The sequence below is a fragment of the Podarcis vaucheri genome, assembly GCF_965113315.1.
Source record: "Podarcis vaucheri genome assembly, chromosome: 10".
Lineage (NCBI taxonomy): Eukaryota > Metazoa > Chordata > Lepidosauria > Squamata > Lacertidae > Podarcis > Podarcis vaucheri.
This window is the reverse complement of record NC_138748.1, coordinates 70,294,077-70,321,127: the sequence shown is the minus strand read 5'-3', so window position 1 is coordinate 70,321,127 and position 27,051 is coordinate 70,294,077. Positions and strand designations below refer to the sequence as shown.

Sequence of the window (27,051 nt, the reverse complement as noted above, 5' to 3'; positions counted from 1 at the left end):
CCTTGGCGCTGGACCTCAGTGTCCGGGCAGAATGATGGGGGTGGAGACGCTCCTCAGGTCTACTGGGCCGAGGCCATTTAGGGCTTTAAAGGTCGATTTCCTTTCCCTTTCTCCTGAGAGACTTCAGAGAAGGGTGACTACCCCAAGGTCACCCAGCAGCCGCATGTGGAGGGGCGGGGAAGTGAACCCGGTTCACCAGATTACGAGTCCACTGCTATTGGGTCAGGGATAGGGAGCCTGTGGCCTTTCAGCTCCTCTATCATTTCTCGCATCTAAAAAGTCCCAGCCATATCCCTCATCCCAGCCATCTAGGAATGAGGGGTCCATTTTCTCTTCGTTGCTTTTCTGATTATGGTAACTGCAGAGGCAGTCCTGAGTGTTTTGGGTTTTGTTTTGTTTTGTTGCTGCTGAACTTCCTGTTTCCATCCCGCCCACTTGCATTGTGGGGTGTTTGGGGTCTCTTCTGCAGCCACACGGACTTAACCAGGGCTGCTTTTCCCTTTTCAGATGAGTATGTGGCAAGTCTTCATCTCCCAACATTCGACGCACACCTGACGGAGCTTTCGGATGAGCAAGCGAAATACTTGGGTCTAAATAAACACGGGCCTTTCAAACCAAACTACTACAGGTACTTCCCTTTTGTTAAAATAAAATATAAATCAGGAAACCTCCCCCACCCCACCCCTGCCCCCATATAATGTCCTATATGCTGAAGATCTGAGGGTTGTTTCAGAGTCTGTGCTGTAGGGCAGGTAGCGAGGAGACCATAAAGGCACAATGAGGCCTTTATATTTCTCCAGCTCATGTCAGTGTGAGCACGTACCAGATCCTCCGTTATGGCAGGCATTTTGTCTGAAGATTATAGACTCAGTCTACAGTTAAAGATTACAGTTTGCAGTCACTTAGCAGCATGAAGGAAACAAAACTAGGTCCAGCGAGCAATGCCCCCCCCCAGCTACAAAAGCCTAGTTTTAACAGTACAGTGGTACCTCGGGTTACAAACGCCTCAGGTTACAAACACTTTGGGTTACAGACCCTGCTAACCCAGAAGTAGTACCTCGGGTTAAGAACTTTGCTTCAGGATGAGAACAGAAATCGTGCTCTGGTGGCGTGGCAGCAGCAGGAGGCCCCATTACCTAAGGTGGTACCTCAGGTTAAGAACAGTTTCAGGTTTAAGAAGAGACCTCCAGAACGAATTAAGTACTTAACCTGAGGTACCACTGTAAAGACAGCTGAGTCCCTCATTTATTGCACCCCTGATTCTGCCAGATCCAAGAATTCAGTAGCTTCCAGAGCCGTCTCCTTGTTTGGGGTGAGGATAGAAGCCTGTGTCCCAAGAGGAACGTAATTGGAGTTTGGTGGGCTTCACTGCAACTTCCTGCTCCCAAGAACGTGCAATCGCTTTACTAGCGCAGTTTAATTGAATGAAATGCATTCACTTACCTACAGGGAGAAACCTCCTACACTCATCCGAAAGTGTTTGTTCTGATTTAGAGTGCAGCGGGAATTAGGAGATGAGAAAAGAGCTCAGATGTTACGAGAGCAAATTATAAGAGCATTGCACAGCAGCCCTTTCTCCTCAACCCCCACCCCACCCCCATCTCTTGAAGGAAAGAGAAAGTGAATGCTTTGGGGTTATAATCCAGTTGTTTTGTAATTTATTTTTTAAAACAGGTATTAATTTCCTGTGGCTGTAGCTGGAAGGAAGAGGAGGAGCAAAAACCTCAAGACCTCTCTCGGCTACCGTGCAGGACAAACCAGTACAAGCTTCTGAACATAGAACCAGGCTTGCTGCCGTAGTACACAGTGTGTTAGGTTATTTATTTATTAAACTAGAATACTGTAAATGCGGCCTCTGCCAATGGTGTTTTTTAAACTGCCATGGGACTGTGAGATGATGGACTTTGGGGGGTGGTTTTTTGGGGGGTTGGGGAGTGGAAAGCTGTAGTTGGGGGCTGGGGGAAGGAGAGAGATTGTCTGGCCAAATGAATTTTACCGCAGATTATGTCAGCTTCAAGCAATCTTGTTATCACTGTTATGTCTAATCCAGTGTACAAATTAACAAAGGGGGCTGGAAGAGAGCAGCCAAAGTTGGATGGGCTTGAGAGAGCGGGGAGCCATCACTCCCAAGTTTCCTTCGCTTCTCTCTCTCTCTCTTTCTCTTGTGTTTTTGCCATGGCAGTTGGGAAAGCGGCTGCAGATTTGCTTTAACGTGGAAGCCTCACAAGTCCGCTCCACATGCTGCTAAGACACTTGCAACCTCATTGCGGGGGAAACCGTGTTCTGAATTTAGCTGCTTGTGCAAAGGGGAGGGGCAGCTTCTGGAGAGCAGGCCAGGCAAATGTTGCCCCCTCCTCTCTCCCCCCCCCCCCAATACCTACCTTGCTGGGGTCTGTGGAGCAGGCACCCTTTTTTGCATAAGATCATTGTTGTGCTTCTGCAATAGCCTTGCAGTTTTATATGCAAGTCGCGACGAGCTCCCTCCCTCTCTATGCCTACCAAAGCTTCATTCTTGCAGGACTTGTGGTGTTGGGGCATTACGTGCTCCTCCTGACGCTAAGCAGCCAAGCAACTTGTGTCAGCCCCTGCGGAACAGGGCAGCAGAACTTCTCGTCCCACAGTCCTCCTCTCTGTGCCAAGGGATTGTAGTCCTTGCTGAGAATAGACTTTGAGATCCACCTCTATTTGGTTTTAGGAAACGTCCAAGTCTCTCCCACCCCCGGTAGGGCAGCTGTTGCTTTTTAAACAGGCGCCGTCAACATCATGCAAATGTGACCTGGCCATTCGTTTGCACAAACTCAAATCTGCTTTCCAGTTGTTCGCAGGAGCAGAGCAGGTTCTGTTAGCGTGAAGCGAACCAGGGGTGAATTTGTCGGTGATGCTGCGCCTGAGCCAGTGGAAACATTTCCTGGGCAGGGCACATTGAAATGGATGAGCCTTGGCTTCCTTGGCCTTGCACGTCTCCCGCGATCCATTTTGAAAGTGCCTTGTGCAGGGATTCTCCTGCTGGGCCGTTCCCGTCGTGTCCCGATTCTGCTCTAAAGGGAAACCCCACCCAAACTGATTTTGCCTTTCCATTGAACTGCCCCAGGCTTCATGGTGTCCTATGAAAAGAGCACAGCTGCTCTCAGGTCCTGCCTGGGCGCTTCTCACTGGGGCATCTGGTGGAAACAGGATACTGGCTTTGGGGTAATCCAGGATCCAGGCACTTCTGGTGTCCTCAGATTCAGGCAAGACAACCGCAGGCTGCATCCAGACCAATATTCCTCTTGCAGTTGTTTTTTCCTTTTGTGTCTCTCCATGCTGGTATTATTCTGGCACTGCAGCCATAGATTTTTATCTTTTTCTACGATTATTAACACTCCAAATTGGCACAGTTGCAGCCAGGGACCCATACCCATTTGAATACATTTTATTCATTTCACCAGGAAAGAGGGAATGAATCCCACCTTCGGATGGGATCACGAAAGACCTGCATTCAGGGATGGCTTACCTTTTGCTGAAAGAACTTAGCTTGTGCATCTGATCTGCTACCTGAGTGTGTCAGAGCAACAGCAGAGCAAATTTCCTGGCAGGAGATAGCTTGAAAATGGAAAAAGAAAAAGTCTTCCGGTGGAGTCAGGAGAAGGTGGGGCAGAGCAAGGAGCAAAGCTTTTGTTAATTTAATTTAATTTAATTTAAGCTTTTGCCGGGGGGGGGGGAGCGGAGGGGAAGAAAAGAGAAAATGGGGTGCAGAGAGTTGCAGAACTAGTTGTGGGGGCCTGTCTGGCTTTCTGTGGAAATCTGCCCAGTCTCTGTACATCCTTCATGTTTTCAGTAGCAAAGGTTAGTCCGACTGTGATGTTTCTGGAGGGCATGGCTATGTGAAGAGTTTGACTGTGCAATTCTTCACCATTTCTTAAAAATCTGGTCGTGCGTTTTGTGATACCAGTGATGACCTATATAGGAAGGGGCTGTTGGGCAGTTTTGTTGCTTTTAATACAAACTGGGTCCGTTCTTAACTTTTCAAGAAACAAAACACATTTTTTTGCTTCTCTTGAGTATAGTTTGCACCTGCTCGACTTCCATCTGTCTGGTATGTGTGGTGCCTGAGTCCTTGAGGAGGAACTGCCAGGGACATTCTGCCTGCCCAGACCCCCAGGACACTTGGGGAGCAAGTGACAAGGAAATTGGGAAAGATTGAGGATCCAGGCCACCATCTCACACTGGGGGCTGCATTCACTTCTGCATAGAGGATGGTGGAAGGGCCCGGTTCTGTGCTCTGCAGTGGGGGAAATGGCTGTGTGAATTCACCGCCCTGCTTCTCCTGACTAGAGTTGAATGCTCTTCCACGTGGACTTTGGAATATCATGAAGCCCAAGGCCACCTTTGTTTGCTGCCCCCCAAATGCCCAGGTCCTTGACTTAGTCTGGCAAGGCCTGTCTTGTCCTCTTAGATGGAGCAGCGTTGAACCCGCTACAAGAAATATGGCTCCAGTTGTCAGGCAGACCGATTCTCCTAGAGTCTGTCCAAGTCCCTCTCACCCACCCAGTGTCTCGGCTACCAGGCATGATATACCCTCCCACTTCTCCAGCAAGAGACATCCATTCTGCCATGTGACCCCCAAAGTGTGTGACTTGAAAGGGGTGGGTGCAGTCGGGTGGGGAGAAGGGGGTCACCTGTTCAGGGTCTGTCACTAGCAAGAGCGTGTGATGGTGCTGTCCTCATTTGTAAATTTGTTCGCTCTAAATCATTTTTATCTTTGATGTAGAGAATGGCGGGAGGGAACAAACAGAAATGTCCCACAGAAAGGGTTTTATCTCCTCTGAAAAAAAAAAAATCTTCCTCTGTGTTCTGCTTATTTTCGTTTTATTTTTTTATTTGTCTGTAAAGCTATTTTGCTTGCTCAGCATTTCCCAATCAGTCTGGAATCGCCATACTTCTGTGATCATCTCTAAATCTTAAGCAAGTGTAATAAATGTTTTATTTTCTAACGTAACATTTCAAAGACTATTTAAAAAAGACAGGTAGGAGACACCAGCAAAACAAAAACGCATCATAAGGAAAAGCGGCGAATTGCGATCCGAATATCTGAAACCAGGAAAACAAATATCATGTCATAATTCTCTAATAAGGAAGTTTAAAAATTAAAAAAAACTTATGAGATTATAATATTTTCGAAAAAGGATGTTTTAAATATTAATGTCTGAGTGATTGTATTAGATCAGCAATAAGGACTCTGTAATCTCAAAAATAAATAAAATATTGTAAAATCCAAATGAGTCTTTCAAAAGTTTTTGGCAGTGTGCCTGGTTCCCTGTGACAATTGAGACAGAAATGAGGGAGGCCTCCCAAGTCCCAATGCAAAGGAAATTGAGGCGCCCCAGGCAGTTAGGTGAGAATGAAGGAAAAGGAAGCAGCGTTGTGCATGTGTTGAATGTTGCAAAACAATTGCAGAATCACACCCTGTGTCCACCTTTGATTCTGAACCCACCCTGGGGTAGTGGGGGGTGGGAATAGTTTCACAGTTTCGCAAACTGTCTCGCCAGAGTGGTGCATGCTCTAGCTTTCTCCCGCTTGCACTACTGCAATGCGCTCTACGTGGGGCTACCTTTGAAGGTGACCCGGAAACTACAACTAATCCAGAACGCGGCAGCTAGACTGGCGACTGGGAGCATCCGCCGAGACCACATAACACTGGTTCTGAAAGACCCACATTGGCTCCCACTATGTTTCCAAGCACAATTCAAAGTGTTGGTGCTGACCTTGAAAGCCCTAAACGGCCTCGGTCCTGTATACCTGAAGGAGCGTCTCCACCCCCATCGTTCTACCCGGACACTGAGGTCCAGCGCCGAGGGCCTTCTGGCGGTTCCCTCACTGCGAGAAGCCAAGTTACAGGGAACCAGGCAGAGGGCCTTCTCAGTGGTGGCACCCACCCTGTGGAGAGCCCTCCCATCAGATGTCAAAGAGAAAAACAACTACCAGACTTTTAGAAGACATCTGAAGGCAGCCCTGTTTAGGGAAGCTTTTAACGTTTAACGGACCACTGTATTTTAATACTTTGTTGGAAGCCGCCCAGAGTGGCTGGGGAAGCCCAGCCAGATGGGTGGGGTATGAATAAATTTATTGTTATTGTTATTGTTATTGAATGTCCCTGTGTTATGGGAGTGGGGAATGTTTTGGCTCTTGAGCTGCGCGGGATTCCTCCCTCTTTCCAAATCCTGATTGCTGGAACCAATCTTAATTGTGCCTGTGAGCAAAGCCTTGTAGGCTTATTGCTCCTCCGTGTGTGCAAATTGCCCTTAGAAAAGGTCTGCTGCAAGCTTATCACACCTGCTCCAAGGGCATCCGAAGGGCTGCTGGTTCCCCACCTCCGCTTAGCGGCATCACCTGCATCTGTGAAAAAGCTTAAGAAACCTGCGCGACCTTCTCCCATCTTGCAGCGCTGGAAGAGGCAGCGCCCGCCAAGAACAACAAAGAGGGTCAGTCTTTACATGTCCTCGGAGTCAGCAAAGTTTTAATAAGCTGTGGCATCAGTTCATCTCTCGCTGCAGCCCACTTATCTGGGTAAGTAATGGAAGAGGTTTGAATAATTCAGCACGGAGGCCGGCTGAGGTTTGCTCAACGCTTTGCGGCTTCCCTAGTGAAGAGAGGCTGCGGGTCGATGGCGACTTGAAACCTTTTTCCATCTCTCGTCAGCTCCGCTTAAGGCTTCTGTCAAGCTTTGTGTTGGGGGTGAGAAACAGAATGGGGGCCCTGTAAGCCTCTTCTCAAGCTGCCGGGGGCGCTCTGCTGGCCACGCCCCTTTCTCCAGGCCACGCCCCCTTTCTCCAGGCCACGCCCCTCACAGATCCTGCACCACCACCTCCTGTTCTTTTGCCCAAGGGGGAATTGTCCTTGAAGTGTAATCATGCCTCTTGCTTCCCCTGATGGAGAAGCTGTACAAACAGAGGTCCGGTGTGCAGATCAAGGGAAGAGATCTATATTACTGCTCCTTGGTCAGACCACACCTGGAATACGGTGTCCAGTTCTGGGCACCACAATTTAAAAGAGGATATCAAGAAGCTGGAAGGTGTGCAGAGGAGGGCAGCCAATCAAGGGCCTGGAAAGCAAGCCTGATGAGGAATGGTTGAAGGAGCTGGGTACGTTTAGCCTGGAAAACAGAGGAGATATGAGAGCCATCTTCAGATATCTCCTTTTAAAAAAAATATTATGCATTTTTATTGAGTTTTCTTTAACATAAGTCAAACAAACAAAACAAATACAATAAGGTTCCATAATACCTTATTTTTTCATCGGTCTGCCGAGTGCGGACTTCCCTCCCTCCCTTCAACAGGTTTTTAGTTTCCACTTTTCTTTCCGCAGTTTCTTAATAACATCCCATCCACATCGTTAGATTTACAGTGGTGCCTCGCAAGACGAAATTAATTCGTTCCGCAAGTTTTTTCTTCTTGCGAGTTTTTCGTCTTGCGAAGCACGGTTTCCCATAGGAATGCATTGAAAATCAATCAATGTGTTCCTATGGAGACCGTCCAGGGACAGAGGGGAAGCGCCGCTCTGTCCCCTCTTTTGAAGCAAGGGGCGGAGAGGAGAAGATCACTTCTCCCCCTTGCCGCCCCTTGGTTCAAAAGGGGTCCGGGGAGAGAGGGGAAGCGCCGCTCTGTCCCCTCTTTTGAAGCAAGGGGCGGAGAGGAGAAGATCACTTCTCCCCCTTGCCGCCCCTTGGTTCAAAAGGGGTCCGGGGAGAGAGGGGAAGGCGCTGCGCCTTCCCCTCTGTCCCCAGAGCTTGCGGGGCTGGCAACGGGGAGAAGTGATCTTCTCCCCGCCGCCCCTTGCTTCAAAAGAGGTCCGGGGACAGCGGGGAAGACGCCCTGCGCTTCCCGCTATCCCAGGAGCTTGCGGGGCTGGCAACGGGGAGAAGCGATCTTCTCCCCGCCGCCCCTTGCTTCAAAAGAGGTCCGGGGACAGCGGGGAAGACGCGCTGCACTTCCCGCTATCCCCGGAGCTTGCGGGGCAAGCTTCGTTTTGCGAAGCAAGCCCATAGGGGAATTCGTCTTGGGAAGCAACTCGAAAACGGAAAAACCTTTCGTTTTGCGAGTTTTTCATCTCGCGAGGCGTTCGTCTTGCGGGGCACCACTGTATTTTAATCCTGCTACAGTCTTTAAACTTCTGCAATTATTACTTATATATTCCCCAAATTTTCTCCACTCTCTTCTGAACTTTGTTTTCACTTGGTTACGAATCCTGTAAGTCAGTTTTGCTAATTCCGCATATTCTACCATTTTTGTCTGCCGCTCCTCCAATGTTGGTAATTCCTGTGTCTTCCATTTCTGGGCTACAAAATTCTAGCAGCCTTCGTGACATACATGAGTAATCTCTGGTCTACTTTTCCTATTTCTTCACCTATCAAGGCTAGCAAAAAGGCTTCTAGGTTTTTTTGGGAAGGTATATTTAAATAACTTTTTCAGCTTGTTATAAATCATATCCCAAAATTGTTTCATTTTCTCACATGTCCACCACATGTGGAAAAAATCTCCATCTTTCACTTTACATTTCCAACATACTTCACTGCTCATTCTATATATCTTTGCTAGCTTGATAGGTGTTAAGTACCAGCGGTACATCATTTGCATTACATTCTCGTTGTTGTCTAGTCGTTTAGTCGTGTCCAACTCTTCGTGACCCCCTGGACCAGAGCACGCCAGGCACTCCTCTCTTCCACTGCCTCCCGCAGTTTGGTCAAACTCATGCTGGTCGCTTCAAGAACACTGTCCCACCATCTCGTCTTCTGTCGTCCCCTTCTCCTTGTGCCCTCCATCTTTCCCAACATCAGGGTCTTTTCCAGGGAGTCTTCTCTTCTCAGGAGGTGGCCAAAGTCTTGGAGCCTCAGCTTCACAATGTGTCCTTCCAGTGAGCACTCAGGGCTGATTTCCTTCAGAATGGAGAGGTTTGATCTTCTTGCAGTCCATGGGACTCTCAAGAGTCTCCTCCAGCACCAGAATTCAAAAGCATCAATTCTTCGGCGATCAGCCTTCTTTATGGACCAGCTTCAAGGTGCTACACACTGTACATTTTAGACCCTCATTCCACAATTTCTCCCAAGCCTCATATTCAATATGAATATTCAATATATTCATCTTCAAACATCTCAAGGACTGTCACATGGAGCAAGCTTGATTTCTCCTGCTCTGTAGGGTAGAACTCAAACCAATGGATTCAATTTGCAATCAAGGAGATTCCGACTAAACATGGAGAACTTTCTGACGGTAAGTGTTTGACGGTGGAACTGTCTCCCTCAGAAGGTGGCAGACTCTTCTTCCTTGGAGATTTTTAAGCAGATGTTGGGTAGCCATCTGCCATGGATGCTTGGGATTCCTGCATTCCAGGGGGTTGGACTAGATGACCCCAAGGGTCCCTTCCGACTGTACAATTCTATGATTTTATGAAACAAGGCTGAGCTACACAAAGATCGGCTCTCGTTTCTGCTGCCTCACATCCCACAAGCATGTGGACCACAGAAGGTTTATACTTAACTTGGGGATGAGACCCTGGGACTGAAGAAGGTTTCTCACTCCTGTTTTTAGGAGCTACTTGATAGATAAATTGTAAAAATAAAATCTTTGTTTTGTTGGTAGTATATATCTAGCCTAAGGCCAAGGAGTTATAAAGGGGCATCCTTGCTCTTGCTCACAACAACAATCCTAAGAGGTAGGTTAGGCTGTGTGAGAGACAATTTAATAATAATAATAATAATAATAATAATAATAATAATAATAATAATAATAATTTTATTTATACCCCGGCCTCCCCAGCCAAGACCGGGCTCAGGGCGGCTAACACCAGATATAAAACAATTGATTGAAATACAACTTAAAAAACAAGATTAAAATACAACATTAAAATGCAGCCTCATTTCAGCAGAAACTCAAAAACTTTTTTGGGGATGAAAACGTCAAGTCTTCTCCAAGGCTAACTATCCAGACTGGTCCTACGTGGGCCAGAAATAAAGCCAGGGAAGTCCCCAGATAGATGTTCCAACACAGAAGGAGAAAGGAAAAAAGAAGAAAGAGGGGGGGGGATCAAGTTGATTCCAAGCCAAAGGCCAGGTGGAACAACTCTGTCTTACAGGCCCTGCGGAAAGAAATCAGATCCCGCAGGGCCCTGGTCTCATGAGACAGAGTGTTCCACCAAGTCGGGGCCAGTGCTGAAAAGGCCCTGGCTTTGGCTGAGGCTAATCTGGCTTCCTTAGGGCCCGGGACCTCTAGGGTGTTGCTATTTATGGACCTTAGGGTCCTCCGTGGGGCAGACCGGGAGAACTGGCCTGTGAGTTGTGCTACAGACAGGTATTGGGGCTGCCCCTTGGTGGCTCCCCCATGGGATGAAAAGAAGTGCTGCTTAGATGTGGATCCAGAGCCTAAAGTGCCTTGACTCTCAAGGCCTGTGGATAAGACCGACCTACAGATTTGGTTTTAACTGCTGAAGTTGAGCAAACCGCAGATGTCCTTCAGATCCTTGCCCAAGAGAAGGGCGAGATCGCTTCCTTTGCTCTCTCTGCTTCAGTGGCCTCTTATCAAGGGCTCCAGGTTGGGCTATTATCGCTAGATCTCAAGGGCAAACTTTCAAGGATCACGTCCTCTCGTAGCGCAGGCTTGATTCTCCCAAGGACTAGGACTCCATTGCTGGAGGAATCTGTTGCAATCTCCAAGGAAAACCCACAGGGACTGATGAGCCAGGAGATTTAGTGCAGGCACCCCCAAACTCTGCCCTACTTCCAGATGTTTTGGGACTACAACTCCCATCATCCCTAGCTAACAGGACCAGTGGTCAGGGATGATGGGAATTGTAGTCCCAAAACATCGGGAGGGAGGGCAGAGTTTGGGGGTGCCTGCTTTAGTGGAAAGCTCCATGCAGCTCCCACCAGCCATGGTCAGGTGATTTTTTTAGCTGAGATTCCTACACTTCAGGGGGTTGGACTAGATGCCACTTGGGGGTCCCCTTCCAACTATGGCAGGCATCCCCAAACTCGGCCCTCCAGATGTTTGCGGACTACAGTTCCCATCATCCCTGACCACTGGTCCTGTTAGCTAAGGATGATGGGAGTTGTAGTCCCAAAAACATCTGGAGGGCCAAGTTTGGGGGTGCCTGAACTATGGAATTCTCCGATTCTACAGTTGGGAGTTCTTTAAGTTTAGAGCAAAGGCAAGAGGAGATCTGATAGACGGGGGTCTGGCGGTCACCTGCCAGGGTGTGATCCCTGCATTGCAGGGAGAATGTTGTTGTTTAATTGTGTCCGACTCTTCGTGACCCCCTGGACCAGAGCACGCCAGGCCCTCCTGTCTTCCACTGCCTCCCGCAGTTTGGTCAAACTCATGCTGGTGGCTTCGAGAACACTGTCCCACCATCTCGTCCTCTGCCGTCCCCTTCTCCTTGTGCCCTCCATCTTTCCCAACATCAGGGTCTTTTCCAGGGAGTCTTCTCTTCTCATGAGGTGGCCAAAGTCTTGGAGCCTCAGCTTCACGATCTGTCCTTCCAGTGAGCACTCAGGGCTGATTTCCTTCAAAATGGAGAAGTCTGATCTTCTTGCAGTCCATGGGACTCTCAAGAGTCTCCTCCAGCACCAGAATTCAAAAGCACCCATTCTTCGGGGATCAGCCTTCTTGATGGTCCAGCTCTCACTTCCATACATCACTACTGGGAAAACCATACCTTTAGCCAATTCTGCCATTCAATGTCCTTGCAAGGCCCTGGCTGCATCCCGGCTCTGCAGAGCACTCTGGACATGCTCAGAGGTGAAACGAAACGCAGGGCGGGCGACGGCAAAACCCCCGGCGAGCCCCGCCCCTCGCCCCGCCCCCTGCCCCGCCCCCTTTTCCTCCGTCTGCCCTGGTTACAGTTCTCCCAACAGGTGTCTCCCTCCTTCCCGCCGCGGCCAATCGCCGCGAGGGGGTGTGCGCGCCGGCTCCTCCCTCGGCCGGCAGCCGGCCAATGGGGCCGCGGGGGGGGCGTGGCTCCGGCGCCCGGGCAGGGAAGTGCCTGTGCCAGCCCCGCACGTGTCTGTCTGCGCCGCGGCGATCGCCCGGAGATCCAGGCGGGTGGCTCTCCGGGGCGGCATGGAGGAGCCCGGCGCGGGAGGCGGCAACGGGGCGCCGGGCAAGGGCAAGGCTCCGCCCCCGGCCAAGGGCAGGGAGCTCTTCAGGAGCCAGCGGAAGGAGTCGGAGGTGCCAGTTCATGAATTTGTTTTTGGGGAGGGGGGACTCCCGGTGGATTGGGGGGGGGCATCCTGGAGCGCATATATATATATATATTTATATTTTTGGAGGTAAGGAAGGAAGAGCACCCCCCAAGAGGGACGGTGCCATGGCAGTCTACCCTGCGGGGACGTTGTGGGGCAATTGATTTTTTTTTTGGGGGGGGGCAGACCAGTGGCGTAGCGTGGGGGGTGCATGGGGGGGCCGCACCGGGCGCAACATCTGGGGGTTAGGGTTAGGGGGCGCAAATCCACGGGTTAGGGGGCGCAAATCCACGGGTTAGGGGGCGCAAATTACTTGCCTTGCCCCGGGTGCGGACAACCCACGCTACGCCACTGGGGCAGACTCCTGGTGGATTTGGGGTTGGGTGTGCCATCCTGGAGCGTGCATATAAATAAATATTAATATAAATATATATGGGGTGAGGTAGGCAGAGCACCCCCAAGAGGGACAGTGCCTTGGCAGCCCACCCTGTGGGGACGTTGTGGGGCAGGAGGGAAAAGGGATGTGGGGTCCCTGCTTATGTTGGAGAAAGAGAGCTGTGTCCGGGGGTGTCACGATGGGGCTGCAGAGTTGTGGGGTGGCGGGGAAGAGAGAAAGAGCCGGCTTTGGGGGCAGCCAGAGGGGCGCCTGCAAAGGGGAGGGTCTGGCGGCGCAGTGGAGAGAAGCGGGTGGGTGGGGGTCTTGCTGGACTCGACTAGAGGCGTTGCTGGGGGTCAGGAGGGTGGCGACGGCTTCTTTGGGTCCCGGCGTCGGTGGGGCTCGGGGATGCGGGGAGGGGAGTTTTGGGGTGACGCTCAGGAGAGCTCGGGTGGGGGCAGTTGGAGGGGCTGGCTAAAATTGGGGGAGAGAGAAAGAGCCAAATTGGGGGGGGGGCATTTGGAGAGAGCATGGGGCTGGTAGTGCCCGGCAGCCCCCAGATTGGAAATGTGTTGCCCTTGGAAGCGGGGCAGGATTTGTCCTGAGCCTGGCGAGGTGGGGGCTTCTTGCAGATAAATCCCATGGATTTCTGAGATGGGGGGGGGTGTCCTTCTTTCGCTTGGGTCTCTCAGGGTTGGGTGAACATTCTGCTGCTTCCGTGGAACCTTAAATCGCCCTATTTTCTGTTTCTGGAAGATAATAATAAATAATAATATTTTATTTATATCCCGCCCTCCCCAGATACTTGGGGGGGGGGGCGAATTGTTCCTCTAGCTCCTTTAGGATGGAGTAAAACAGCTCCTGTTTTGTGAATGGGTCTCTCTTCCCTGCGCCTCCGTCCACCTCCCGTTCTGATCCAAGCTTGCGCGCTTTTGCGCATCTGAAATCCTCCTTTCCCTGCGCTCATCTGTTCCCCAAACTCTCTTTTTCGCCAGGGGTTTTTACACGGAATGGTGGACTCTGCAAGGTGGAGCAGCAGCCCCCCTCCCCTGAATATTATCTGTTCCTGGTTTGCTGGCTTCCCCCTTTCCCCAACGCCCTCCCCTCTCTGTGTGGAGAGGCAGGCAAGTCCCTTGTGCGTAATGTACAAGAGCAGCTGGAGAACCGAGGCTTGTGCGTTGTGGATGTCAAGAGCCCAGGAAGGGGGAGGAGGAAGAGGCTTCCCTCTGCTAACGCCAGGGCGATTCCTCCTGCAGCTCTCCTCCAGCAAAAGACTGGCTGCTGTTTCTGCAAAACAAGGACGACACCACCGCTCTCAAAACCCCACGGATGTCTTGTTTGTTTCCTCTCTGGGGTTGGGCTGTGGCGCTTTGCAAAAGTGTGAAAGCACATGTGAGTCTGATCGAAGTGGGGCAGGCAATGGGGACAAGGAAGAAATGCACCTCTTTCCCAGGTGCAATCTCTTTTCTAAAATATATATATTTTTATTAAGTTTTACCTAACAAATTTCAGTTCAAACACATCATTCACACCTTCAATTCTCTGAATCCCTTGATTTCCCTCTGCCCTTCCATGGTTACCGTTATCAATCTTTTCCTACCCTTCTGATTATTTTCTTTAATTTATGGAAAAACAAATTACTACTTTTTTAACAGTTTTTTTGTACATTACAAGCATTACTCAAATCCTGCCAAAGTTGTTAGCTGTTTACAGTGTTCTGTTATGTACATTATAATTTTTTCCATTACTTCTTAAAATTCTTCTCTTCCTCTTTCCCAATTTTGCCATTTTGGCATAGTCCATCATCTTCATCAGTTGGAACCCAAACGTCCGATGGGGCTTCCGCGGCTTCTGATTGGCTGCAGGAGCTTTCTGTAGCCAATCAGAAGTGCGCCTTGGTTTCCAAACGTTTTGGAAGTCGAACGCACTTCCGGAATGGATTCTGTTCGACTTCTGAGGTACGACTGTATAAGGAAGGCACCAGACAAGCCTCCTGGGGGAAAGTATCCCACAAACGGGGAGCCACTGCAGAAAAGGCCCTGCTCTTGTGTTGCCACCCTCTGGACCTCTTGTGGAGGAGGCCCACGAAGAAGGGCCTCAGAGGATGATCACAGGGGCTGGGTTGGTTGAATTGCCCTCACTCCACCCTTGTTTGAGGGACGCAGGTGGCGCTGTGGGGTAAACCACAGCGCCTAGGACTTGCCGATCAGAAGGTTGGTGGTTCGAATCCCCGCGACGGGGTGAGCTCCCGTTGCTTGGTCCCTGCTCCTGCCAACCTAGCAGTTCGAAAGCATGTCAGAGTGCAAGTAGATAAATAGGCAGGAAGGTAAACGGCGTTTCCGTGTGCTGCTCTGGTTCACCAGAAGCGGCTTAGTCATGCTGGCCACATGACCCAGAAGCTGTACGCCAGCTCCCTCGGCCAATAAAGTGAGATGAACACCACAACCCCAGAGTCGTCCGCGACTGGACCTAATAGTCAGGAGTCCCTTTACATCCTTGTTTGCCCTCATTGACCAAATTTTGCCGGCTCCAGCTGGAATGATAGATGTTCTTTGCCTTTGGGGAAATACTCCTCCCCAGTTGCTAATGATTTTTAGAATTGATTTATTGGTTTATCGATTGCTAATGTGTTGCTTGCATACTTGTGCGCTGGGCAGAGAATTGTGGGAAACAAACTGCTGGAGCTCGTGACCTCACCACTGCTCTCGTGGAAGGAAAACCATCTCCGAAAACCTTCACCATTTGTAGGAGCTTAAAGTGTGGGTGTTTATGTCATCTTCAGGGGCTCTGTCCAGCCCCACACATCTGGGGGAGGCTGCCACTGCGTCCTCTCTCTTCCCAGTCTCCCGTAATCTCTCTCTAAATATATTTCCATGCGGTGTGCTTCTCCAGGAAAAATGGGAAAGTTACATGCCTCTCTTTTGATAGATGCAATGTTCAACCATATTTTGGCACCGCATGAATGAGTATATTCCTTCCTCTCTCCCCACTTCTCCCTTCTAATCAGTGTTAGAAACTCAGATATATCAGCTAGGTGCCAAATGGCTCCTTAGACCGGGGTTACAGTCGCTAAAACTGAATGCCTAGTTGCCATTTTGGAGGCCAGACTGCTATAAAGTCTTATTTTTCAATACAACTTTTTGATTCCTGTAATTCAGTCTTGATTGTGCAGGATAGAATTCTCCAGGATACGTTGCTAATGTGTGAAGACGGTCCAGATCCAAGGATCCCCAGGCATGCGCCGCCAGATGGTCCGGGCATCTTCGCAAGTGGCTTGTTGTCATTTAGTCGTGTCCGACTCTTCGTGACCCCCTGGACCAGAGCACGCCAGGCCCTCCTGTCTTCCACTGCCTCCCACAGTTTGGTCAAACTCATGCTGGTCTCTTCGAGAACACTGTCCAACCACCTCGTCCTCTGTCGTCCCCATCTCCTTGTGCCCTCCATCTTTCCCAACATCAGGGTCTTTTCCAGGGAGTCTTCTCTTCTCATGAGGTGGCCAAAGTATTGGAGCCTCAGCTTCAGGATCTGTCCTTCCAGTGAGCACTCAGGGCTGAGTTCCTTCAGAATGGAGAGGTTTGATCTTCTTGCAGTCCATGGGACTCACAAGAGTCTCCTCCAGCACCATAATTCAAAAGCATCCATTCTTCGGCGATCAGCCTTCTTTATGGTCCAGCTCTCACTTCCATACATCACTACTTGGAAAACCATAGCTTTTACTATACGGACCTTTGTCGGCAAGGTGATGTCTCTACTTTTTAAGATGCTGTCTAGGTTTGCCATTGCTTTTCTTCCAAGAAGCAGGCGTCTTTTAATTTTGTTACTGCTGTCACCATCTTCAGTGATCATGGAGCCCAAGAAAGTAAAATCTCTCACTGCCTCCTTTCTTCCCCTTCTGTTTGCCAGGAGGTGATGGGCCCAGTGGCCATGATTTTGGGGTTTTTTTTATGCTGAGCTTCAGATCATATTTTGCGCTCTCCTCTTTCACCCAAGTGGTTGATAGCCAGGTGCAAAAAGCGCCTGGCGAATTTCAAACCCTGATTCCAGTTTAAGGGACAAGTTTGGTGTTGCATCTGACCAGTGGTCAGGTTTTTAGGAAAGAGGAGGGCAGGAAGGGGTGCCAGGCAAGGCTAAGCCAAACTGCCATTGGTCATTGCATCTTAACCAGGCGGTCAGGATCTCACAGCCCTCCACCCTCTTTTGCTTCTTTGGCCCCATCCACCACTAGTGGCCCCCCACCAAGGTTGACAACATGCCCTCTGCCTGAAAAGGTCTTCCAACACCTGCTACTCAGAAGTAAGCCCCATTGAGTTCAGCAGAGCTTGCTCCCATGGAAGTGCATGCAGGTGGTTACTAACCTTTGTCTCCTATCATATCCAAGTTCTTTACTCCTCCAAATTTAATTACTCCGTTTCTCCTGCCCCTGCCAAGTCCCCCCCCCCTTTTTAATCCACTAACCTTTCCTCTGTTGCTGGCACTGTTTGGCGTGAAAGCTCCTGTAGTTTTCACAGAGCCAGGAAAACAAAGACCTCACTATTTCAGCGTGTGCCTGCTTATATTCTGGTTCTCTTCAGATCATATAAATCTCTTATGAAAGTATGCGCCTGCTTCTGAAAATCGGACGAAGGAACTGCAGCTGTGCTTCCTCTTAGCCTCAAAAGTCCCTTTTGGTGGATCAGGCCAAAGATCCCTCTATCCTGGAGCCAGTGAGAGCTGGACCATAGAGAAGGCTGATTGCCAAAGAATTAATGCTTTTGAATTCTGGTGCTGGAGGAGACTCTTGAGAGTCCCACGGACTGCAAGAAGATCAAACCGGTTTAGGGAAGCTTTTAATGTTTAACAGACTATTGTATTTTAATATTTTGTTGGAAGCCGCCCAGAGTGGCTGGGGAAACCATTATTTATAAATAATAAATTGCTGCTGTTGTTGTTAACCTCTCCATTCTGAAGGAAATCAGCCCTGAGTGCTCACTGGAAGGACAGATCCTGAAGCTGAGGCTCCAAGACTTTGGTCACCTCATGAGGAGAGAAGACTCCCTGGAAAAGACCCTGATGTTGGGAAAGATGGAGGGCACAAGGAGAAGGGGATGATGGAGGACGAGATGGTGGGACAGTGTACTCGAGGCTACCAGCATGAGTTTGACCAAACTGCGGGAGGCAGTGAAAGACAGGAGTGCCTGGCGTGCTCTGGTCCAGGGGGTCACAAAGAGTCGAACACGACTAAACGACTAAACAACAACAATCCTGGAGCCAACCCTATATCTTCAGATAGAAGCTCTCCCCCTGTTATCTGTCTCCAGGGGAGGAGTGGTAAATCATGAAGTGCAGGAGCTCATTGTGGCAGCTCCCCCAGGAAGAGTGCATGGCCATGCTTGATGTGTTGCTAGGTATAAATCCAACATGGCAGCCGATCCCATAATGCCTAGCTTAATAGGATCAGTTGACAGGCATAATATCTGGGTTCTGATCTGTGAGGAAGCTCACTGGGAAACGTGTTCAAAATTAGCCAGGTGCAAGGCGTGTTTGGACCTGGCTTGTGACCACTTGTGACCAAGTAATAATAATAGTAATAATAATAGTAATAATAAATTATTTAATCATGCCTCGCCCATCTGGCTGGGCTTCTCCACCATCTGGGCATAATTGAAAGTGGACTGTTTTCACAGACTAATACCCTGTCCTGTAGAATTCTGCACAACTGGAATGCATTTCTGGAACCAAATTGCTTTTTCTGCATAGCCTGAGCTGGAGCAGTCGCCTTTAAGGAAAAGAGGTTGTCATAGGCCAATATATATGTGGATTCTCCATGGATCACGCGACTTTCCTCCTTAAATCCTCAAAGTTCCTAACCTAGCTGAAGGTTCTCCTCTGAACTATCCAGATGTTTAACTGAAAAATCAATCCGAGTCAGTCCATCATTTGAAAAATAAGCCTTAAGAGCCGTCTTGCCCCAAAATGGCAAATGGGCATTCTGTTTTGGCAACTGCAACCTTTGCTTAAGGAGCAAAGTGCCTGGCGTATAGATCTGAATTTCTAACAGTGTTTTGCTCAGTCATGTTCCTGAACTTAGCAAAGGGATTGTGTGGCAAGCTAGGTTTCTTCGCCAGATCCCAAACATACAGCATTTGGCAAATGTGAAATAATTTGAAATTTGAAATACTTTATTGTCACTTGTGCAACTTGTATACCGTGAGATTACATGAACACCCCCCACTCAGCTCTCTTAGTCTTAATTCCCCTTGTTTACTGACGCACACCCACCAAACCCACAAGTCAGTTGCCCTGTTGTTATCTTTTCATTCAGCAGCCTAACAGCCCACGGATAGAAGCTGTTCTTTACCCTGTTGGTGCGACTAATCATGCTTCTATATATCTTCTGCCTGAGGGCAGGAGATCAAGAAAGTGCCGGCCAGGGTGTGAATCATCCCTGAGAATTTTCCTCACACTCCTGAGGCCACGTTCTTCTGCTTATTTCACCCAGCAGATTCATGGGACAGCCCATAATATCTTGTGCTGTATTCACCACCCTCTGTAGGCACTTCCTATCAGCTGATGTCAAACCAGCGTACCACACCGTGATGCAGTATGAAAGGACACTTTCTATTGTGGACCAGTAGAAGGAGATCATCAAATGTTGATTGACATTGTTCTTTCGCAAGACTCTGAGGAGATGGAGTCTCTGTTGGGCTTTCTTAACCACCTGGGTTGTATTGATTTTCCAAGTAAGGTCTTCACTGAGATAAACTCCCAACAGATGACATCATTTTTCTTGCTGTGACAGGGCTATGAAGTTATTCCAAACACTCTTGTTCCATCTAGTCTGTACCTGATAACTGCTGCTGGACCTTTCCTCCTCTGTATGAGCATCTAAATCTGCTTTCACCAACCGAGTGCCATCCAGAGATTTTGGAATACAGCTCCCATCAGCCCCAGTTGTAGTGCAAAACATCTGGGAGGAACCAGGTTGATGAAGGGTGATCTAAACTCTTCTTTATTTTTTATTTTTTATAATAATTTTTATTACATTTTTTCCAAATTACAGATAAAACAGAGAAAAGAAAGAACATGAAAAGTAGAAAGAAAGAAAAAACAGAAAATCACAACTATTTCAACAACTTATTTCAGATTTCTATCGGACTTCCCCGCATCTCCCACATAGTGCATTCTTGACAATAAAGTTATCAGCAAATTATAACCTTGTTTCATGTGTTTCTTTGTACTTTCAATTGCAGTTTAAGTTTAAATCTCTTATTTTCCATTTACTCTAAAAATATAACATATTGTCATTTTTACCCATTTAAACTTTGATTCTTTCATAAATATTATCCAATTTCATATATGATCCACTTTCGTTGCTGGGGCTAACATTCCAAGTCATACGGCATCTTAAGATTCATATAACTTATAATACTTTTGCAAATAGTCTTTAAATTTTTTCCAATCCTCCTCCATTGCTTCTTCTCCCAAATCTCGGATCCTTGCAGTCATCTCGGCTAGTTCCATGTAGTTCATCAATTGCGTCTGCCAGTCCTCCAGTGTGGGCAAATCTTGAGTCTTCCAATGCTTAGCAATAAGGATTCTTGCTGCTGTAGTAGCATACATGAAAAAAGTTCTATCCTTCTTTAACACCTTCTGGCCGACAATGCCCAGAAGAAAGGCCTCCGGTTTCTTGGGGAAGGTGTACTTAAACACCTTTTTTAACTCGTTATAAATCATTTCCCAGAAGGCCTTCAATCTTGGACAAGTCCACCAAAGGTGAAAGAAGGTCCCCTCAGCTTCCTTACACTTCCAACATTTATTATCGGACAAATGGTATATCTTAGCCAGCCCTTTGTAAATCACGTTGCCGTACTTTGGAAAGTGCTTGCTGCTGCGGGACGGCTGCAACTGCCAAGGTTGTTGTTTAGGAAACTTCAATGAAGGTCAAAGTGGGAAGAATTTTACTGGATTTAGGAGATTAGTTCTCAAGTGGAAAGAAGCTGAGCTCTAAAACTGGGGCTTTCTTGTTCAATTGCTGTGTTTCTCCCTAATTGTGAGAGAGTTTGTGTGTGTTTATTTGGCGTTGCATCTATCTCGCCTCTTGCAGCACACTGCAAATGCAGCCTGATGCAAATGTAATCTGTCATGGAGGTTCCAGTCAATTAACTCTCCCTTTCCCCTCGCAATAATTGGCCTTTGTTCAAACGGACAGGATCGGGCTGCTAAAAAAAAAAAAAAAAAGGTGCCACAGCCGACAAATCCATCTTGCCATTCAAAACGCAGGCAGAGTTTCCACCTTTCCCGAAATTGCGTCTGCCCTGCATTCGTTGGGGTGAGCAAACGCTGACATGGTGGGGCTTGTTAATTAACTGAGCCCTCTGTAGTCTTTAATACCCCCAAAACTCACTTTGTCAGCAAATCTGCGTGCTCCCTGCCGCCCGCCTATGTCTTAAGTGTTGATTCTTTGCTGCATGTTATGCAGCCAAAGCTTTCTCGCAAAATATTTGGCTGCAAATCAAGGGCTCGACTTGAGCTGAAACCGTGTGTGTGAAATTCAGGGAGATGACGGCGGCCACGATCTTTCTGCAGTAACCGGTGACCAGTGCAGATGATGGCACTGCGGCCCTTTGGATAAAGCTCCTTTCCCCTTTTTCACGGTGGAATAAGTAACCGAACTCCTTGGCCACCTTACTTCTCGCAGTGGACGGACGTCTGTCCGGAGCCTGCGCTCAAAGGCGGAGTTTGGATGGCGGTTCTTTGTGCGCAGGCTTTGTGAAAATCCTTGGACCTGGAGGGGGCGTGTAGGAAGCTGCCCTATCAGGGCCGGCCCAAGACATTTTGGCGCCTGAGGCAAACCACAAAACGACATCTCCTTCCCGCCAGGGGAGAAGGGGTGACTGAGGCAATAATAATAATAATACAGTTATACATCGGGTTGAATGTGCTTCAGGTTGAGAGTTTTTGTGTTTTTTTTATTAATATTTTATTAAGTTTTATCAATAAAAAAGTTCAGAAAGATACAAAAAACAAAAAAAATACAAAATTACAGAATACAAAAATACAAACATTAAACACAAAAAAGAAAACACATATAAAAGAAAACAATCCCTCTTTTTTTTAAACTTCCCATCTTTAGTTAACTTATTTTCCTGACTTCCTCACGTCTCCCTTTTTTGTATCCCTTTTGAAAATTGGTTCAGCAGGTTCATATCCTATTAGTTTATCTATTATCAATCCCATCTTACATTTTACCTTGTTGCTAGAACCCCTTCAATTCATTTCAATGTCATCAGCATTCAAAAATTTTACAATGTTTCTGTAAATAAGTTTTAAATTTCCTCCAATCTTCCTCCATGAGCTCTTCTCCCTGGTCTCGGATTCTGCCAGTCATTTCAGCCATTTCCATATAGTCTATTAATTGCATCTGCCATTCTTCCAGAGTGGGTAAGTCTTGTGTCTTCCAACGCTTTGCAATGAGAAATTCTTGCTGCTGCTGTAGCGTACATAAAGAAAGTTCTATCCTTCTTTAACACCGATTGGCCAACTATGCCCAGGAGAAAGGCCTCTGGTTTCTTCAGGAAAGTATATTTAAATACCTTTTTCATTTCATTATAGATCATCTCCCAGAAAGCCTTAATCCTTGGGCACGTCCACCAAAGGTGGAAGAATGTACCTTCAATTTCTTTACATTTCCAACATTTGTCAGGTTGAGAGCTTTTGGGTTGCACTCCACGGCAACCCGGAAGTAACAGAGTGCATTACTTCCGGGTTTTGCCGCTCACGCATGCGCAGACGTTCAAAATGATGTCACGCGCATGCACGGAAGCAGTAAAGCGTGACCCGCACACGTGCAGACGCGCCGTCGTGTCTTACGTTCTATTCAAGATGCGAACGGGGCTCCGGAACGGATCCCGTTTGCATCCTGAGGTACCACTGTAATAAGAATTTATTATTTATACCCCACCCTGGGCAGCTCCCAAAAGAATATTAAAAACACAATACAGCATCAAACATTTAAAAACTTCCCTAAACGGGGCCACCTTCAGATGTCTTTTAAAAGTAAGATAGTTGCTTATTTCCTTGATATCTGCTGGGAGGGCACCACCACCGAGAAGGCCCTCTGCCTGGTTCCCTGTAGCCTTACTTCTTGCAGGGAGGGAACTGCCAGAAGGCCCTCGGAGCTGGACCTCAGTGTCCGGGCTGAATGATGGGGGTGGAGACGCTCCTTCAGGTATACTGGACTGAGGCCGTTTAGGGCTTTAAAGGTCAGCACCAACACTTCGAATTGTGGTCAGAAACGTACTGGGAGCCAATGCAGATCTCTCAGGATAAAGATCAGTGTTGGGATCTGCTGCCCCTGTGGATCCTGCTGCCTGAGGCACTTGCCTCATCTTGCTTCATGGTTGGGTCTCCACCTCCATCACTCTGCCCAACACTTAGGTCCAGCTCTGAGGGCCTTCTGGTGGTTCCCTCCCTGCGAGAAGCCAAATTACAGGGAACCAGGCAGAGGGCCTTCTCGGTGGTGGCACCCACCCTGTGGAACGCCCTCCCACCAGATGTCAAAGAGAGCAACAACTACAAAACTTTTAGAAGACATCTGAAGGCAGCCCTCTTTAGGGAAGCTTTTAATGTTTAATGGGTTATTGTATTTTAGTGTTTTGTTGGAAGCCGCCCAGAGTGGCTGGGGAAACTCAGCCAGATGGGTGGGGTATAAATAATAAAATTATTATTATCAGTTACTGAAAAGATAACTGCTGAGATTTGTGCGGTGAAAGGCATAGAACCAGCAAAGCAATTTGATGCAGCCTGGCGGGACTTTACAGCTTACGTTTCAAACACCGAACCTGCACAACTCCTTATCTGCACCCTAGAGGAAAAGCCAACCCAAGCATCCAAATTAGAATGAATAATCTGTGCACGTGGTTAAAGATCTGAAGAGAGAACAAGTTTTGGGGGAAGGGGTAAAGAAGAAAAAAATAGGATAAATGAGTAGGTACAAAAGTACATACCGTTATGTATAACTAATAGGAGGATGAGTTTGAGGCATGTTATTGTTAGATTTTTTTGACTGAATGATTTTTATTTTTGTAAGTTATTCGACATCCCTGGGTGAAAGTGTGATCATAAAGAATGGGGAAATAAATAAATAAATAAATAAATAAAGTAAAATCCGTGCCCAAGAAGGAAATATGGCTCTCCTAAATTATGTGCTAGTTTAATATACATATGTAGAATTGTATTTCCCATCTCTTTGTAGAATCGCAGAATTGTAGAGTTGGAAGGGACCCCCAGGGGTCATCTAGTCCAACCCTCTGCAACGCAGGAATCTCAGTTAAAGCATCCATGACAGGCAGCTATCCGACCTCTGCTTAAAAACCTCCAAGGAAGGAGAGTCAACTACTTTCTGAGGGTGTCCGTTCCACTATTGAGCAGCTCTTACTGCTGAGTCTGGAATCTTCTTCATTGCAACTTGAATTCATTGGTTCTGGTCCTCCACTCTGGAACAGGAGAAAAAGCTCGCTCCATCTTTCATATGACAGGCCTAGAGATATTTGAAGATTACGGTCATATCTTCTCTTCAGTCTCCTCTTTTCCAGGCTAAATATACCCAGCTCTTTCAACCGTTCCTCATCAGGCTTGGTTTCCAGACCCCTGGTTATTATTTTTTAAATTTATTTAATCATTTTTTTCAATACAAACAACAACCGCAAAAGACAACAAAAACCATAATAACACCAATAACACAATTTGACAATTCAGATTTGAGTACACTGATATACTTATGACTTTTTAAACAATATTTCCCCACCTCTCTCTCCTTCCCCAACTTCCCATCACTGTCCGCCTTGTCGCTTAAATATTCCTTCCAGATTTCTTCATATTTATCCATTCTTATTTTGCGTCGACATGTAATTCGTTCGTATGCAGCTAATCTGTCCATATTATCAATCCATGTGCTCAATGGAATCTTTTTGCGGCTCTTCCAATTCATCAAAACAAATTTGCTTCTAATATAGCGTGGTACATCCATATTTTTTTTACTCCTTGTAATCTCCCACGTTTCCTGGAATATAATTTAGAATTAAATTCAATTCCCCTAAATAACAATTTCTTTTTTCTCCCTTGCGCGTCTTCCGGCTTGTCAGTATCCTACAGTTGTGGCACCGCATCTCTCTGATGACTTTCCATGCTGTAGTGTTAAAATTTTAAAAAGGAGGAAAGAAATGCAGTTTTATAACCCTTTAGTAACTGAGACAGCATCTTAAAAAGTAGAGACATCACCTTGCCAAAAAAGGTCCGTATAGTCAAAGCTATGGTTTTCCCAGTGGTGATGTATGGAAGTGAGAGCTGGACCATAAAGAAGTCTGATTGCCGAAGAATTGATGCTTTTGAATTCTGGTGCTGGAGGAGACTCTTGAGAGTCCCATGGACTGCAAGAAGATCCAACCTCTCCATTCTGAAGGAACTCAGCCCTGAGTGCTCACTGGAAGGACAGATCCTGAAGCTGAGGCTCCAAGACTTTGGCCACCTCCTGAGAAGAGAAGACTCCCTGGAAAAGACTCTGATGTTGGGAAAGATGGAGGGCACAAGGAGAAGGGGATGACAGAGGACGGGATGGTTGGACAGTGTTCTCGAAGCGACCAGCATGAGTTTGACCAAACTGCGGGAGGCAGTGGAAGACAGGAGGGCCTGGCGTGCTCTGGTCCAGGGGGTCACGAAGAGTCAGACACAACTAAACGACTAAACAACAACAACAACAAAGTATCTGAGGCATTTTTATGTACCTAGGCGGTGAGGCTTTCTTCAGTAGAATCCGGTAAGAGCTGCGTCGTGTGATTTATTCTGATGGTCTTCCTGTCTAAGATTCTTCCTTGCTCTCCACACCTCCAGGATTATATTAACCAGCTTTGAATCCCTTGACGTCTGCATAATCTCGCAGAATTCAGACGATGCGTCTCTCCTCCTTTCCAATTATTTTCAGGTTGTGTGTTGTATCCCCGAAAGAGAGAATAGACACCAGGCATGTCCTTCAATTAATCTGGGTCTGAGAGAAAACCAGGAGGGGATACAGAATCCGGCCTCTGGCCATAAATAGAGCGAGGCAGCCTATATCCATAGCTGTCAACCGTCCCTTATTTGGCGGGAAAGTCCCTTATCCCAGTGCTGTGTCCCGCTGCTGTCCCTTATGGATGATGTCCCTTAAATTTCCCGGGTTTCAAAGGAAGCAGCTCCTCTCCCTCCCTCCCTGCCGGCCAGGGAGGAGGGAGGCTCCAACTGGGTTGCTTGGCTGAGTTGCTCACCCAATAAGGAGTCTAAGAACGACTGGGGGGTGGAGCTTGCATGCCTTGTGCCGATCAAATCGGCTGCCTTGCCTGGGGACTCGCCTTTGCTCAGCGCTTCCCAGCGGAGAGGTGACGGTGGTTTCCCTTGCTGCATCCCCTTTGCCGGGTTGCTGCGCTGTGGGAACCACTGTGTGCTGGTCCAGGGGGAGGTTACTGTGGGGCGAGGTCCAGGACCTGAGTCGAGGGTCGGCAGACAGTTCTCCATGGGCCAAACGGGGTCCACAGCGAGGAGCCGGGCAAGGACAGGAACTCTGGGGGAACAGGACTGGGTGCTGGCTGAAACAGCTCTTCAATGACGTTGCTCCCGCACCCTGACCGGGCTGACTGGCCTTTATCTTCTCTGAGGCCAGGGGCGGCCCCGGCCCCCAGGTGACCCGCCTCTCCTGGCCTTAAGGCGAGCACTCCTCCTGGGAGAAACCAGTTCCCTCCGCCTCTCTGCCCTGAGCCTCTGCAGCTCAGGAGAGGCTGGAGGGTTACTGGACCCAGGGGGAGACTCATTTTCCCCTGACAGGGCTGGGAGAGGCGCACCTGCAGGCAATGGGTCCTCCATCACCTCTGGAGCCAGAGTGGATTCAGCTGGTGCCTGATCCTGAGGATCCGGCACAGGTGCAGGCACTTCAGGATCAAGGCCCTGCCCCAGCTCAGCCGGCCCTGGAGGCGGGGACTCCTGTGCAGGCTGGGATTCCTCGGGTTCAGCCTCTGAATCGGATTCCCAGGCCATCACACACCGCTTGAGGCTTCGTTTCGCTGCTGGTTGACTAAAATCCCTTGTTTTGGCTGCTGGTCCCTTATTTTCAAATCTGTAAGTTGACAGCTATGCCTATATCACTCCTTAAGGACTAGAAACCTGCAGCCAAAGATTTGGTACTTGCCTGTGATCGGAATGAGCGAACGGCTTCTAAAATTCGGGAATGTGAGAATAAAGACCCGGCGGTCAGTAATCTCAATTTGACCCTTTGAACCGGTACCTTCTGTTACTGTTATTCCAGAGTTGCGAGTTCGAGTTTTGCAACCCTGAGTGGCTTCGGGCCAATTGCTCTCTTTACTGTTTGGCTTCCAAAATGAGGGTAGCAGCTTCCCTGCAAATGATGAGGGGGTACAGACAAGGCTTGAGCAGACCTTGGAGGTGCAGTAGAAATAAAACG

At 48.2% G+C, this 27,051-nt stretch overlaps 2 protein-coding genes across 3 annotated transcripts in view; both read left to right on the top strand.

The window, feature by feature from the left end:
- The window catches only part of AHCYL2 (adenosylhomocysteinase like 2), a 102,289-nt gene extending 100,442 nt beyond the window's left edge, over positions 1–1,847 (top strand). For both annotated transcript variants that reach the window (XM_082238969.1, XM_082238970.1), the window contains 2 exons: positions 508–628; positions 1,675–1,847. In XM_082238969.1, coding sequence (XP_082095095.1) covers positions 508–628; positions 1,675–1,681 — 128 coding nt within the window. In that variant the 3' untranslated portion in view covers positions 1,682–1,847. The remainder of the gene's footprint in view (positions 1–507; positions 629–1,674) is intronic.
- Positions 1,848–12,023: 10,176 nt separating this feature from the next.
- STRIP2 (striatin interacting protein 2) overlaps positions 12,024–27,051 on the top strand; it is a 68,923-nt gene continuing 53,895 nt past the window's right edge. The window contains exon 1 of the mRNA XM_082238821.1: positions 12,024–12,197. Within this exon, the coding sequence (XP_082094947.1) occupies positions 12,090–12,197 (108 nt within the window). The 5' untranslated portion in view covers positions 12,024–12,089. The remainder of the gene's footprint in view (positions 12,198–27,051) is intronic.